The following is a 16591-nucleotide window of genomic DNA, read 5'->3' as shown; positions in this document are numbered from 1 at the left end:
TGTGCACAAAGACTTCCTTCAGTGCTCATGAGATTGAAGTTTTTCTCAGTTTCTCTTCATTGTGTCTGGTGCTTGTGGTGATAAATTTGGAGCCACTCAGCATTGCTAAGAAGTGTTTATTGAAAACCTACTCTGTGCCGTTCACTATGCCGGACTTTTGGAAAGTGAACAACAGGACTAGGACCCATCATATCCTCGTCTTTTGGAGTATATACCTAGCAGGTTGGAGAGGAAAGGGAGTATGGTGAGTAGTCTGGGAGTTTTATAGTTTTTTGGGCTAGAAATGCTAAGTGTACAAATGAGTACAGTGGTTCTTAGAATAGAAAGCAGGCGAAGGCTTTAAGAGACATTTGGTTGTCAGTGTTGATTTTTCTTATACAGTGACTAAATATAGAGAATAAGGAAAAAGACCATCCCTCAATGACCATCTGAAGCTGATATTGCCTTTGTCAGCTTTACCGAAAAAGGAAACAGGCATAGGAAGGTGATTTGCATCATCTGAATTTGATTTATGTTTTCAGGATTGAACTCAGGGCTTTGTGCGTGCTAGGCAAGGGCTTTACCGCTGAGCCACACCCCCAGTCCTGTCTGAATATTAACTGATTGCTAAGAGTCTCTGGTAGAGCGGGTGGTGATACCTTTGTAAACGCCATGGGTAGAGAACATGAAAAAGGATCAGCATTTGTTCTGCGGTGTGTACGCGATGAAGCCTTTGAAGGAACATTCAGACAGCTGTATGGTGGTGTGCGCCAGGCAGGTGGAGCCATGGGATGTGTCTTCAGGAAAAAAGCCTAGGCTGCAGCTACAGATTGGGAATCGTAGGTGCCCAGATCATGACCAGAATTAGTCTGTTCTGCTGTGTGGGAGGGAAGCCTTTGTTGAGGTTGTGCACAGAGGAAGGGGATTCAGTGCTGTGTCTCTGCTGGTTTTGCTATTTGGAAGGAGAAGGTAAGGTTTGATATGAAGAGGCAGTCAGTATGAGCTGTCCTCATTGCATTGTGCTTTGTGTTTCAACTCCCACACTATCCACTGCTGCATTGTATTTGGAGAATTCATGACTGAATGATGAGTAAATCTGAAATAGGAAAATGCCTTAACATTTTAGAAGAGGTTTTCACAAACTTCAAGGTAAAAAGTGTGGCATCATATTTTGTAGAGGGATAAACAGTGTTAGACTTTTGGGGGTCATATTTTAGCACATCTAAGACAGTTTTTAAAGATTGGTAAGAATGTATGAGAAAGGTGTTACTTAGTGCAGAAAGAGAAAATTACATCTTTTCATTTCTGTGAGCATCTGTTTTACTTAAGTGTATTTGATTAGGTGTGTAACTGTATTACTTCAGCCAAAATTACTTTCTTACAGCTTTTTCACTGAATACTTGCTCTTCTTTTCTCTAATCAACCTTTGCTTGTTTTTGGATCACTTTCCTCACCATGACACCAAATTTGTCTAAGTGGGGTCAGACCACAAGACATCCCAAACCTGAATTACATTATTATTACTACTTTTTAAGTGGAAGCTTGTATTTCAGTAGCTCATTGGCCTCTGTCCAGTTTATTTTTATTAAGCTATCTAAAAAGAGATATGAAAGGCAACCTCTAGGAGGATCTTGGGAACGGTTCTTACTAAGAGTTCAGTTCTCACAAACTGTTGATTTCAAATCTTACAAAGGCGGATTCCATTGGAAAGTTGAAGATGGTCATAATGATGCACTTGAAAATTATATATATTTGTTCATAAAGACTCAGAAAAAGAAACGCAAGTAAAAACTATTATAGTCTCTGGAAAATTTCAGAATTTCTGATTGACTCACTGTGGTGAAGACATTTCGCTGTTTGAAGGTGCAGCTCAAGGGTCGCAGTCAAAATACACAGCAATCACACTGTATAATGATACTCAAATTGTCAGGAGAAGGCAGAAACCTGGAAGGCTGTGGCAAATCCTGTTGAAAGCAAACATAAATAACCACTCTGTCAGCAAGATTTGTTTAGAGAGAAACCTGTCTCTCTTGAAATATTTAATATGATGACTCTTGTTAAGGTCTGTTTGGACAGTACTTTGAAAAATCATGAAAACATCTACTTCACGCTTTCCTAAGTTAAGTGATTGGGAAAAAGAAAACAAAGTTAATGGGCCCATAGTTCATATTTTAGAGGATAGAGTAGGTAATGTTTTTGTCAGTCAGTGTCTTGAGTAACCTGGGCCTAGCTTTCATGTATCCATGGGCCGTGGGTTGAGGCTAGTGGTCAGGTATACGTGCTGTGCACTAATGGTGCACCTGTCATTTTGTAGGGTTTTGGTATTTCCCAAAGAACTTGGAGGCTATATGTGCCTGTTTCTTGTGGACCTGCCCATTCAGAAATCAGTACCACTGGATGAATTATACCCCCCACCTCCATTTTAGTTGTCTGTAGTATCACGTAATTGGTTTTTTTGGGGTGGAGGGAGTTTGGAATAAGCCAGAAATAAGAGGCTTCCAGTAGTATGGTGCAAAAAAAAATAGGCATTCAGTTATATGCGGCTTCTTATCAGAGCAATATTGTTTAATATATTTCAATGTTTATGATTTCTTATTGGCAAAGAGATTTGTGTGTATTATGAGTAAATCACTTTTGCAATTCAAGGCTTCTTTAATTTCTTGCCAGGATATCACTATTTTTTGAGTTAGATGTGTTCTATTTATAGAATTTATTGCTTTTGTAGTTAAAACAATTTTGCATCAGTCCAAGAGTGTCAGAGGTAAACCCAGTAGTTTTACTGCTAATTGTCTAACAATTATTGTGAGTTTAGTATTTTACAATCGAGTCCAAACTAATCTGTGCTAAAGGAAAAAAAAAAGATAACAATTAGAACCTCACCATGATTTCTGCCATGGTTTATCCCACTTCCTCTCAGTTGGAAGCGATGACCAGAATCTCCTACTTTACCCCAGAACTTTTTGTTCTACAGGTCTGAAGTCAAGAACTGGCTTTTACATGGTTCTTGGTACATCCTTGGTTAAGAACACTGATCTACATTAATGACTTGTTTTGGCTCCTTAATTGGGTAGTATTTCTTTCACTTTATTTTTGAAACACCAAGATAATTTACCTGATTGAAGCCCAGTGCAGTGGAGCATGCCTGATTCCAGCAGTCATTTGTGTATCATTCAGTCATACTGGACATATACTATATCCAAGTATTGTATCTCATAAAGTGGAAGATATTTTGCTCTAGGGTTGGTAGATAAAATATAAGATGCCCAGTTAAATTTGAATTTCAGATTAGCAGTGGTAGAATTTTTTAGTATAATTGTGTTATGGCTTGTGTGACCCCCTAAAGCCTCCTGTGGTCATAGGTGGGGCTTTTCAGAGGCGGCTGGATCTAGAGAGTATGTGGTGCTGGGATCATGGGTGTGTGATTACTAAATCCACTAATTGGTTTGGCATAGCTCTGGCTAGGATTAAGGGTGTGAGGGCTACACTCACCCTAGGACAGGTAGCCTGCATAAAATATGAGAGACAGAAAGAGTGTTTATGTGCTCTTGAGTGCTTTCCATGGATTTCTCCTCTGTGATGCCCCTTTCCTGTGGCACCCTGCCTTGGAGCCAGCCAGCTCCGCACTGAAACCTCTACAGACTGATGCAAATAAACTTTTCCTCCTTTAACTTTGGGTGTCAGATATTTTGTGTCAGCAATGAGAAAAGTAAGACAAACTCCCGAATATTGCATGGAAAATACTTAACAGTAAAGACATACTCAGTTTTCATTGAATTCAAATGTCACTGGGCATCCATATTTATCAGCTTGCTAAATATAGCAACTCCGAAGGGTAGAAGTTGGAGCCGGAATAATTACTGAATGGAACATTGTAGAATTTAAGAATTTAAGAGTAGAGAGGAGTGGCTAGTGTTTAAAGATGGCTGCTCAAGAAGCACTGTGGAAGGAAGTGAGATGGTAGGTAGTGGCAATTACACAGTGTGCAGGTACCATCAGTGGGGCCAGGTCCTTCAGGGATCAAAGGAGGAAAAAAGTCAGTATCCACTGAAGATGATAATTGCATGGTATCTTTAAAGTGGCACCTCCTATAAAGGTGGAAGAGAAGGGCAGAGCAGTGAAAAGCAGCAATGTGAGATTTCAAAGGTAGGAAAGTGGGGGTGGGGAGTTGGGAGGTATTTCGGGGCAGATATAGAATGTGTAAAGGAAACTCAACAGTGGGACATTAGCATACCCCTTGGGCTATGTTTTTGGTGCTTATTCATTGCTTAAGGTGAAGGATATTATTATTTATCATTATGATCAGAGATATAGCGTTTTAAATTTGTATTCATTTGCTGCAAGTCATGTGCCAGATTATCTACACATAAAAGAGTTATTTTTGTGAAACTAAAACTTCAAGAGTAAGCTTTTCAAAAAACCATAGTAAAACTGGAATAGTCATTTTAATGGAGAAATACAGTGAATACAAGTGGAGGAAAAGATGCACTATGGTTACCAGGCTCTTAGTATCCTCTGGATGCAAATTTAGTATGCATGGTGACAAGGGTAAATTCCAATTGTGTATTCCTTCACCTAGGCAATGTTGCCTTTGGTCATAGATGCCCTCTAGTTCTGCAGTATTGCAAAAATGGGGGAAAGAAAACCCTCCACAATTAAAAGATAAAAGAGGCTGGAATCTTAATTCTGGTAGATGAATTCCAAAAAACAGAAGTTAATGGTTTGAGCAAAATCTAAGACAGGTCCCACCTGAATGACATTAAAACACATTAAACATAACTGGATATATGGTCAGTTTGATCTAAACCACAGGAAAATGCCAGAAATTTAAATCTTGTAGAGTACACTCAGATAGCAGAGCTTTTTAAAAGGAAGGGAGATGTAAAATATGTCAGTGAGGACAAGCTGGAAGGCAGGGATCTGATGCCTGGACATGTGTCTCAGTTGTTTTTATGGGGTAGTTAAAATGATTAAACACCTGAAAATTTAAAGGAACGATATGGTGCTTTTATTTTGTTTTCCATCTTGTAGCATTATGCTTATTAATCTACTTTGATGACCTCAGCTGCTTTCTAGTTTGTGCCAAAGACATGGCACCATGCCCACTTCTTGATATTCCAGAACAAAATTGCTGGTGGAGTTTCTGCCATTTATCACGGAAGACCATAAACACGCAAATCCTAATAAATAAAAATTTTAATCCCCAAAGGACACAGTTGAGAGATCCTGGAAATATATCATTGAAAGCTCTCATTTGCAACTGTACATTTCTAATGACACACTTTGGTTTTCTGATTAACATTGGATTGTGATGTTGATTTTCTTGTTAGTAAGATGTTCTTGTTGAGTGTCAGACTTGCTTTCTCTTTACAATCTATGATTGGTCAGGACTTTTTTTTTTTTCATTATCATGAAGAAGTTGCTGGCCTCTTCTGAGAACCATCTAGTGTGAAAATTGTGGGCCCCAGGTGAGGAGGAGCGTGGAGGCCTGAGATATATGACCTCCTGAGAGGGGCAGATAAGTGGTGGGCACCATGTGAGGGTAGGGCCCATGCAGGTCAAGTGGCCTGTGCTGAAGATTTGCCTTAGGGCAGAGACAGGCTGCTCCTTTGAAAGAGATAGTCATGAATCTTTTTCCTTTTCATGGTCTCTGGCAGCTCTTAATACCCATTTCTGACCTATTTTGCTTGTGGCTCTTCTTCTTCCTTTCCTTCACTTATATGATTTGTGGCTCTAGTACAGTGAGATACAGTTCAGTGAAAACTATGTCAGACAGTGTATTCAGGTAGAGTGTAAAATTCCAAGTTCAAAATCTTTTTCTACTGTTTATGAAGGCATGATCCTGGGTGTAATGCTTAAGCACTGTGAGCTTTGGTTTTCTTATTCATAAACTGAATATTCATATTTCTGTCTGTGCGATTATTGTAGATTAAATGAGAAAATGTTAATGAAAGTATCCTAGGGCTAGGATGATGACTATGATTATTGTTATTTAAAAGCCCAGTGGGTAGGTTGGTTCTTCATATCCAGAAAAATATAGAATTCCTTTTCAGAGTCTTATTGAACAAAAACCAGCAGTAACTTGTTCATTTGAATTTTTATAATGGACTTGAAATGCAAGATAGATAAAATTCTTGAAAAAAATCTCCTGACTGTTGAGTAAATCTTACATATTTAAAAAATTTTCATGAAATAAGTATTTTAAAGAGGTGTATAATTGTTTCTGAAGAATACCTGAAATGCCCATCCTTTCATAAATGTTTAAGTATGTAATATATTGTACAAGTCTAATCTTGAATTATTAAGTAATTTGCATACTATTTTCAGTGGGATGAATTAAAGGCTAATTGAAGTATAATTTTTTTGCAGTAAACTTATATAATCTTTTAGGTAGTACATTTAAAAACATTCTAGGCCAGTTCTAATTTTGTAGTTTTATTATTTTAATTTAATGTACCAAGTAATTAAAAATTGCTACAAAGAAAAGAAGATGAAAATGGTTTGAGTTCATTTCCCCTGAAGAGAGTGAAGCAATGATAAGAAGAGAAATGGAACTCAGCCCAACACAGTTTCTGGCACATAAAGATATTCATTAAATCTTCGTTAATGAATAATTTCTGAGTATTTCTAGACTTTGGGAAAGGCCCCATTGTCAGTGCTGTCTAAAATACAAAGAAGATAGGTTGACATTATTGTATTAAAAGACCTTCATACAGAGGTCACACAAACTGGTTGTTATTGAACCAGTAGATCCTCAGCATGCTCTGCTTCCTTTTTTCTCTATGCTCTTGTAGTAGGGTCTCAAGCCTAAGTCAGCTACAGTTGGCAAGAGATCATTTGCCATGGGTTTCTTTCATTTTTGTATACCTTGCAAGCAGAGACACCATGTGCTCTCTGGACTGTCTCTTCAAGAATTTTCTTGATTTTGTGTGTGTGTGTGTGTGTGTGTGTGTGTGTGTTACTGAAAATTGAACCCTCACACTGACACACACACAGACACATATGCACTGAGATCCGGTCTTTCTAAGTTGCTCAGGCAAGGACTGAACTTGGGATCTTTTTTTTTTTTTGCTTTTTGTTTTTTGAGACAGGGTCTCACTATATAGTTGAGACTGACCTGGAACTCACTATGTAGCCCAGGCTGGTCTCAAACTTGCAATGATCCTCCTGCCTCCACCTCCCGAGTGCTGGGATTACAGGCATGAGCCACCATGCCTGGCGCACTTGGGTTCCTTCCTTCCAGAGTGCTGGGATTATAGGTGTATGCCACTGGGCCTGGTTCAGTTGTGTTCATCTATGCAAATATCTGGGGAAGACAGAGATAGGCTCCCTCTAGAGCAAAATGCCGTTTCCGTATGGCCTGGGAAGCTAAAGATATATCTCTCCCCAGAACAAAGGGAGGACATACTTACTGTCCAGTCTGATAAAGATGTTTATTGCTCACTGTAGAAGGTGTGGGTTCTGTAAACATCATCTATGATTTTTTTTTTTTGAGATGGGGTCTCACTATGTAGTGAGACTGACCTGGAACTCACTGTGTAGCCCAGGCTGGTCTGGAACTCACAGTGATCCTCCTGCCTCAGCCTCCCGAGTGCTGGGATTACAGGCGTGCGCCACCATGCCCGGCTTAAACATCATCTATGTAGGTGCTATGTAATATACCTCCCAGTGGAAATTGGAGCTTAGGGCACTGGCACAAATCATACAGTTCTGTTGCTGCTTTTGCTCCTGTTGAGTAATAAACTGCTCTTTGTCTCTCACCAGAAGTGAAGGGGCATTTTAGGATTGGAAGTGGAGTTGGGAGGAGATTAAGAACTTTTGGCCCAGAGCATTTAATAATCCTTACTCAGTGGGGATGGTTAGATGGAGATGGAGAGGCTACAAGAGGAAGAAGAAAGAATAAGTTAATAGTAAGAGAAGATCCTACGAAGCTTCATAGCAGCTTAAAGCCATTCATGTTTATTGAAGCTGTAAGTGAGAGTATTGGCACCTACTATACTGAAATTTATTTGCTTTATTTTTGCGTGAGCCAAGATGACACATTTTTATGAGCACTCTTTGTGCCTTTCTACCTTCTTTGGTCACTCACATTGAGTGCTGTGGTTGAAAGTGAGGCTGTTTTCCTAGGAAAAGATATGATGGCAGTGGGGCATTTTTGGTCACTTAAAAAAGTTGGAACCTCCAAAGTCTCAGTGCTGTCTGATTCCCTCAGAGTTTAAATGTACTAATGCTGCCTTTAGTACAAGCCCTTACCCCACTCCCCTGTCACAGGAAAGCATTCAGTCTGTTTCTGAGATATTCTGTAACTTCTTGGTAGCTGCATGATAAAGCAATTGTATTTTACTTCACTCTGCAGGGACGTTTATTCGGCGTCATCGGATTTCTCTCCCCCCTCCAAATGATGATCAGTTTTATACTGTGTATGATTTCAATATCAACATTGACATCATCTTCTATGGCCGGACATTCAAGATTTATGATTGTGATAAATTCACAAAGAACTTTTTGAGAAAAATAGGAGTCAAATTAAATCCCCCAGGACAGTGTCCAAAAGATCCCTATTTGAAGATGCGGAAGGAGGTAAGAAATTGTATTTGTGAGTTCTTGTCCTCATAAGAAGAATTCCTGCCAGGGATTTAGCTCAGTGGTTCTGCCACCTGCCTCACAAGTGCAAGGAGCTGAGTTTGATCCAGTACAAAAAAACAAAACAAAACAAAACAAAAAACAAAAGAATTCCTTTTTCAGCGAAGAAAGGGTGTTGTTTTTTTTTGTTGTTGTTGTTGTTTTGAGACAGGGCCTCACTATATAGTTGAGACTGACCTGGAACTCACTATACAGCCCAGGCTGGTCTCCGAACTCACAGCGATCCTCCTGCCTCAGCCTCCCGAGTGCTGGGATTACAGGTGTGCACCACCACTTCTGGACGGTATTGCTATTCTTGATGCAGATGTGAAAGAGCTTTTGGAGCCGTAGTTACTCTAGTTGTCCTTTTCTCCCCTTGGGTTGGTGGGAAAACAGTATAGGCTTCAGAACAAGACTGATACCCGCCCTCCCAGGTCTTTCTTTGGAGTCTCCCTTGCAGGCTGTAGGAGTATTCCGCAAGCTGTTTAGGTGGGATATTTCTAGGAGCCTACAGTTGGCTTTGTTGTCACCGACTGTGTAGGAGTTGGGTGCACACTTTGTTGCTCCATTTTCCAGTTTAGGTTGCCTAACTCTGGCTGAGAAGAATCTCTGTGTCTGTGCTACTGATTTAGTGCTCACTTCAGCAGCACATATACTAAAATCTGTAGTACTAGTTTTGTGAACCAAGCCTTGATTCTACCTTCTCCTCCTCTGGACTTCCAACTCCTTTTATGGTGGCCCTGTATGCTAAGATGTTCTGGAAGAGTGAAAAAGGTGACAGTTGTGATGTCTCTCTGTTACAAAAGGATGCTTGTCCTCAAAATTGAACCTTGGTTAGTGTAAGGAATAGAGTCAATATTATTTTTATTATTTGTGTCTTTCTGTAGTTTTTTAAATGATTCCTTGACCCAAATTTTTATGATTTCCAAAAGAAGAATCTGAACATCCAAAAAGGCAAGTGACATGTGCAAGGTCACACATCCGGTCAGTCTCCTTGCTGGGACTGGAATGCAAATCTCATGACTCTTACTTTGTTTTCCATTATCATAATTTGTTTCTCTCTTTTTATTGACATAAAATTATACACAGTAAAATACACAGTCACTAATATACTGTTAAATGAGTCTTGTAGTTTTTTTTTTGGTACCAGGGATTGAACTCTGGTCCTTGTGCTTATGAAGTAGGCGGCAGAACCACTGAGCTAAATCCCCGGCCCTATAAATGAGTCTTCACAAATGTCCCTACTCCAAATCAAGATGTTGAACATTTTCATCTTTCTATAAAGCCTTCTGCATATTTCTAATCAGTTCCTTTTCCAATCCAGGCATAGCCACCATTCTCATTTTTAGCCCCACAGATTAGTTTCATCTCTTTTTTTGTTTTTTGAGACAGTGTCTCGCTATGTATTTCATGTGGGCCTTGATTGAACTCACTGTGTAGTCTATGCTGGCCTTGAACTCGGTGGTGATCTTCCTGCCTCAGCTTCCCTAGTGCTGGGATTATAGGTATGTGCCACCATGCCTGGCTGATTTTTGTTTTTAAAACTTATAATTCATTTCCTTGCAAAAAGATACCAAAATTTAAAATATTTAATTGTCTAGACACCAAATGTCAGAAAGGCTGTTTCTCTCTTGTTCACCACTTCACCATCTTCCTGGCATCCAAAATTTGGAATGAAATTCTTTGATTTGGCTTTGATTGATCTCTTGTTAAAGCTGCCTTATGATTGTTCATCTATATCTGCCTCCTAGCCCCTGAATTATTCTTTATTATCATAGAAATAGAAACCTCTGGAATATCTAAGGTAAAATGCCTATATATTGATGTAAAAGGAGATTTTTTGGTTTGGGTTTATTTGTATGTTTCTCCAATTGACCTCATTTATAAATGCAAAGTCTTTAGAACTACCAGAGAGAGTCTAAGGCAGTTGGATCCATATGAATTAGCACCCCTCACATGTAGCTCCCCTCATTCACTAACATTTTGTCTTATATGATAGTGGTTAAGAATGATGTATTGCATGAAATTACAAAGAACACTGTGGGATTGCATAGGTTTATAAAGAAGAAAACAGTTTTATGCCAGGAATTGAGAGTAAGCACTACGTATAGTCAAAAAATGTTTTAAGTAATTTCCTTTCAGATTGGGAGAATCATTTTAGCATTTATTTCTCCAGGGGGAAAACTCTTCAATAAATTTGGAATTTAATAAGAGACTTTTATTTTTACCTTTATGCATTTGCTTCTTTAGTGTTTGTTGCCTTGAAATATAAAGTTAAAATCAGACAATTTAATGTAAACTGCAAAGAACTCCAGTGATACATAATTAATAATATATTTAGTAAAGTCCTGATAATACCAAAGAAAACAGTTTTGAATTGATGTAGTAGAGGTCTTATAATTTCATTTAAATATCAAGGATCAGGCTGAAGAGCCTCTGAAAAGCCATTGTGGGGTCTAGTGTGGCGGCTCCCTTCCTCCCCTGTCTTGTGATAAGACTGTACACGGACTGCTCTGGACAAATCCACAGTTACAAGAATTTACAGAAACGATTACCTAGCTTGATTTGGGACAATATTTCCCTAGCCTAATGCGGCCTTCTTTATACTATATAGCAGTCCCATGTGGCTACAGCACGGAGAATGGGGCATTTCCACTCGAAGACAGTGCTGAGACCACGCAGATGGCAGTGAAGATCACACACCTCTTCGGAGGCAAAAGACCCTGAGATGGGCTTTTGTGTGGACACAAAGTTCTCCTTTTGCTGTGTTTCCATTTCCACTGAGCTTTCATATCTTGGTATTGAAAGCTTTATGAGCAAAATTGAACCATAAGTATATTTTTTCTTTTACCTTTATGAAAAGCTGAATGAGTAACAAGCATATACAGAAACGAATTTTCAGTAGAAAGACACATGGTGTTTTTACTTGAGATATAAATGAACAGAGTCAGATACACAAATCCTAAAGCATACAGATTAGTGAGTATTGAAAACTGTATACAACTGAGTAACCATATGAAAGTCAAGCTGTCAGATATTTTAGGTTTTGGGTATATCTCAGTAGTAGAGCATGTGCAGCGCCTTGAGTTTGATTTCTAGTGCACACCCTCCCCCATGTAGAATACTTCCTTCACTCCAGAAAGCACCTTGGAAAGGCCCTTTGTCCCTCTTTTCAATCAAAGCCCTTGCTGTTGTGGTTTGTTACCATAGGTTAATTTAGTCTTTTTTTTTTTGTTTTTTTTTTTTTTCGGTACCAGGGATCGAATTCGGGACCTTGTGCTTGCAAAAGCAGGTGATGGAACCAATGTGCTAAATCCCCGACACTATTTTGTCTATTCTTAAGCATCTAAGTCTTTGAGCAAAATCAGTTTACAAAAAGTATTACAAACATATAGTTTACTATATTAAAATAATGTTTAACAAAATGTGGAAAATTTGTCTATATTCTTCAGGAGAAAACTGGTTGTAGATGCATATATAGGTCAGTCATTTGAGATCTTTAAAAAGTCACAGAGTAGACTATGGAAAACTTGTTTTGATGTCAGTTGATTGTATCACATAAAGGCATATACAAAACGTGTAGCTTCTTCTGACATTTTCTCCATTTGCAGAAATTGGAGCATGTGGAGCCCCGTCGTCCCTATGAATCCTTTGATACCCTGAGACAGTTTTTGGAGTACGATGGGAAAGTTTTGCGTTTCTTCTGCTTGTGGTATGACTCAGGCTCATTGTTTGGGGAACGTAGAGAACTTGTCCTGCATTACTTCTTGTCTGATGATACTATTGAAATCAAAGAAATATTGCCAGAGAACTCAGGCCGAGGTGCTATGTCGTTCTTACTCCGGAGGAGTAAGCTACCCAAGGTAAATAGCGGACACAGAATCACTTCCTGAGTTTGCTTGTGGACCAAGGGATTGGAGTCACTGTTTAGAATGTTGCATGTTATGACTATGTAAACACAGTTCCTATATTACAAACCTGTACAACGTGTGAGGTGTGGCCAAAATATATAGTGTATGTTTAAACTTAGAAAATTATTACATTAAAAGATATATTGCTACGTTTCCCCCTTGAAGCACTCCTCTTTTTGACACACTTATTCCATGGTTCTTGCCACTTTCTAAAGCAGTTCTGGAATCCTCTTTCCTGTGCATCTTTACAAGATGTGATTGGAAATATGGGGAATGCTGCTGAGCCATCCAAAAGAAAGGCAGGCTCATAAAAACACAGTGCGTCTTTATCCACCTCATTCCCTGGATCTGGCACCGTGGGACTTCAGTCTCTTCTCCAAATTCAAAATAACCATGAAAGGTACATTTTGAATCAGTTCAGGACATGGAGGCAAAATATAGCAGTGTGACTGATGACACGTAAGAGGACTTCTGGAATTGCATCAGAAAGTTAGAAGAATGATGGAGTAAGAGTAGTGGAAGCCAAGCAAGTACTTTGAAGGGCACTAATGGCAAAGTATGCTTTACTGCGATGAATTAAAAAAAAAGATCAGTGTAGTTTTTTATCATACCTCATAGATCTAGGAAAGCAATCCAGAGACTCTCACAAATTAGAGTTGGAACATACTGAACTTAAACCAAGTAAGGGAAAAAGTCACATGTAAGAGAATGTGCCAGCACTGTCATTGAGGCGACAGTCTTATTAAAGTAAAGGAGTCCTTAGTAAAAGTATTACTCTTGGCCTTGCATGGCACACTGGCATGTAGCCCCTGCAGCTTACTGAGGAGCCGATGATGTTGGTCTAGATTGTGAACACACACACACACACACACACACACACACACACACACTGACATTTGCAAGACATACACAGACACAAGTATGTGTACAGGAAAGTCTCTTCTGAGCGCTTTGCCAGCTTTAGCATTTTATTTACTATTCAAAAGAGTTGTCAGACTGATTTCTGCAAATAATTTTGGTCACTTGAGGGCTAATGTAACTTGGGTGTTGGAGGACTAGCCCAGAACCAGACACTGGATTAGAATTTCAGATTTGCCTCTTAATAGCTGTGTGACTTTGGGTGAGTCACATAACTTCTTTGATCTTATTTTCCCATCTATAAAATGCAGTTAACAGAGTCCTAAGATAATTGTAAGGATGGAATGAGATAGTATAGTAGAAAACATTATCTGAGGCCCCCCATTAAGACCTGTAAAGACACATAAACACTTAAAGTGTTTTTTCTTGGAGACAAGGAAAGACAGGATTGTACCCAAGGGATTTCTGTGATAACCACACCAGCCAGCCAGTAGGGGCCAAGGAAGCTTGTTTTTAAAATGGCTTTGAAAAATAGGCTAAATATAAAATAACAATGCCACACCTGACATTTACAGTGTGCTTTGCCATCAGTTACTTTGTTTTATTCATTCCTTCCCCAAATATTTATTGAGGGCCTTACTACTATGAAAGAAAATGAAGTTCTGCTTTGTGGAGGTTAGGTTTGCATGGGGGAGAGATACCAAAGGGATGGGTGTTCCTTTGACACTTTGAATCTTTTAAGGAAGCAGGAGTACGTAATGGGGCTTCATGAGAGAGAGGAAGAAACTGAACCTCCGAGAAGACGCATGCTTGGTCCTGGGGCTTGTATCTTATAGATGGTGAAGAGAGTTTGTGTCTAAATGTATCATTCTTCTATGCATTAGAATTCACACATTTAGACTAACATTTTATGTCACACGGCTCAGGAAAGATTCAGAATTCTCATCTATATGTGTTACTTCTGATCATCCTGCGGCTCATAGCATTGCTTGGAACCACCTCCACTGCATTCAGGGCCAAGCAGGGGACTGTATGTTCCAGGACACATTTCTGTTAGAAGCTTACCCATCTTTCGCTCTTTCTGCCTAACCATGCCACCTTTGTTGGCGAGCAGGGTCTCTGCTCACTGAGCAGGTTGCTAAGTGGTGTAAAGGAAGCAGGTTTTCTTAGGAGTGGATAGGTGAGTAGGTGGCTGGGTAGGTCTGTAGTTCGGTGGAAAGAAAACTACTGGTGAAAACCATTAAAGAACCACAGAAAGTGGTTGAACTCTATGGCAAGTAGTGGTTTGCATTGGGGACAGGTAATGTGCGGAATGTGCCTGATGGCTTGCTGAAGAACTAAGTGGATGGTTATCTGTATTATGGGAGGAGCTGGGGGAAATATGGGATTCCTTAAGGCCAAGAAGGATGCATGGAGTATAGGGGAGCCCTGGGGGGCGAGTGTGGCAGCCTGGGGACAGGTGGATGGGGCCTGCATGTTTTCCTTTGAATGGTAGAGAGCCATACAACGCGTATTTCCCATATACGCCATCTCATTGTCTCCCGCACCTTGTTTTGATTTTGTCTTCCAGTACGGTCCACCCGGACTGCATCAACCAGGCCAGATAACAGATCGTTCGGTTCTCAATGTGTTTGGTGGCTTGTCCAGCAAACAGATGTATAGTTACATGTTGGATAAGTACACGGTGAGGACTCTCATGTTTGATTAATGCTTCCAGTGTAACTTTCTGGAACCTGTGCAGCAGGTCGAGATACATATTTTTCTCTTGTGAGATTTTTGAATGCAATCCATGACTACGTAAATATATGTATATTATGTACAGCTATTTAGCAATAATAAATGTACTTAAGTGCGTATAGAAATATATGTATTGCATCACTGTGAGCACTATAGTGCTAAAATAATACATTAGAATATTAACATTGACTGGTGTTTTAATTTTTAAAATTTAATTATAAATGATATAATTCAAGTTTTTTTTTTAAGTTTTTCTTTGGAAAAGGGTACCTAGTTCTTTGGAAGGCCCATGGTGCCAATGATGTGTTCTTTTGTTTTTATTAGCTGGGAAAAATTGACCAAGAATTTCTCAAGGATAGTGACCTGTTTTTAGGAGCCACCATCAATGTGTGGGGAAGGAAAGTGATCATCTGTGACTGTGATGAATTTACGAAATCTTATTATAAGGTTAAATATGGAATTGGTAAGTAGTATGTATGCCAAGTAAGAAATACTTTAAAACTTGGTTTTCTGCTGAAGATTTTACTCTGGAGTTTTTCTTGTTACACTCAAAAGTACAACCATTTGTTGAGCAGGTTCTGTCCTTGAGGCATTTGTTGTCTTATCTATTCTGAACAACAGTCTTCTATGGGTAAACTCATTATTCCTATTTAAGAGATGAAGAATCCAAGACTTAAAGGGCTCATTTGTCCAAGATCATGCAGCAAGTAAAGAGTAAGCCAAGATTTGATCTTGTCTAACACCAGGGGCTTTTGTTTTCCCTTATGGAAGCTCTTATGCCTCACTATCGTATCAGGTAATCAGAACATTTTGGTTGGGCAATTGAAATTAAGACCTAAATCTGTTTTCTTCACTTATTTCTTGGTACTTGAATTCTTTAGAGAATTTTCTTTGTGCCAGTTTGTTCCACCTTTCCTGGTAAGGCTCAGTCAAGGTCTTCAACTTGTCTCTTTATAGATATGGATTCCATTTCTTCCATGTTCAGTTCAGAATGAAAACTAGTGATTTTATCAAGCATTTACTATATATAGGTCACCACAGTAAATTTAGATGATACAGAGTCGTATAAAAGATTTATTGGCTAGAAGGGGAGTTGGGACCCCCAGTATATTATATGAGAGTCTAGAAGTAGGCAGAGAACATGATCGGAAACCTGAAATCCAAATCTTTACTAGGTAGATTTCCATTTTTAGTCTCCTGAGGATCTGCCAGTCAGCTCTACCCCCTTCCTAGGCCTTCTACCCAGACTCTGGGTCCCTGCAGTTGCTAGGAGTTGATGAGCGGCCCTACACGGTTGGCATTTGGATCTGAGGTGTGGTTATTGTAGGGGCATTGGTTCTAGCTGCTTTTCCCAAAGTCTGAGATTGCTCAAGTCACTGCCGTGGAATGACGGAGTGTTTATATAGAATGTTACATACATCTTTCTGTACACTTTCCTTTTTTTTTTCTAAATTTTGTGACAAGTGTTCACTAAGTTGCCCCACTGC

At 39.3% G+C, this 16591-nt stretch overlaps 1 protein-coding gene across 1 annotated transcript in view; it reads left to right on the top strand.

Moving 5' to 3' along the window:
- The window catches only part of Efhc2 (EF-hand domain containing 2), a 175258-nt gene that overhangs the window by 69926 nt on the left and 88741 nt on the right, over positions 1-16591 (top strand). Inside the window, exons 5-8 of the mRNA XM_010614074.3 lie at positions 8333-8556; positions 12210-12461; positions 14938-15051; positions 15429-15567. Of these exons, the coding sequence (XP_010612376.1) occupies positions 8333-8556; positions 12210-12461; positions 14938-15051; positions 15429-15567 (729 nt within the window). The remainder of the gene's footprint in view (positions 1-8332; positions 8557-12209; positions 12462-14937; positions 15052-15428; positions 15568-16591) is intronic.

The sequence above is a fragment of the Fukomys damarensis genome, unplaced genomic scaffold, assembly GCF_012274545.1.
Source record: "Fukomys damarensis isolate Sample0158 unplaced genomic scaffold, DMR_v1.0_HiC HiC_scaffold_39, whole genome shotgun sequence".
Lineage (NCBI taxonomy): Eukaryota > Metazoa > Chordata > Mammalia > Rodentia > Bathyergidae > Fukomys > Fukomys damarensis.
This window is presented reverse-complemented; position numbering and strand designations above follow the sequence as displayed.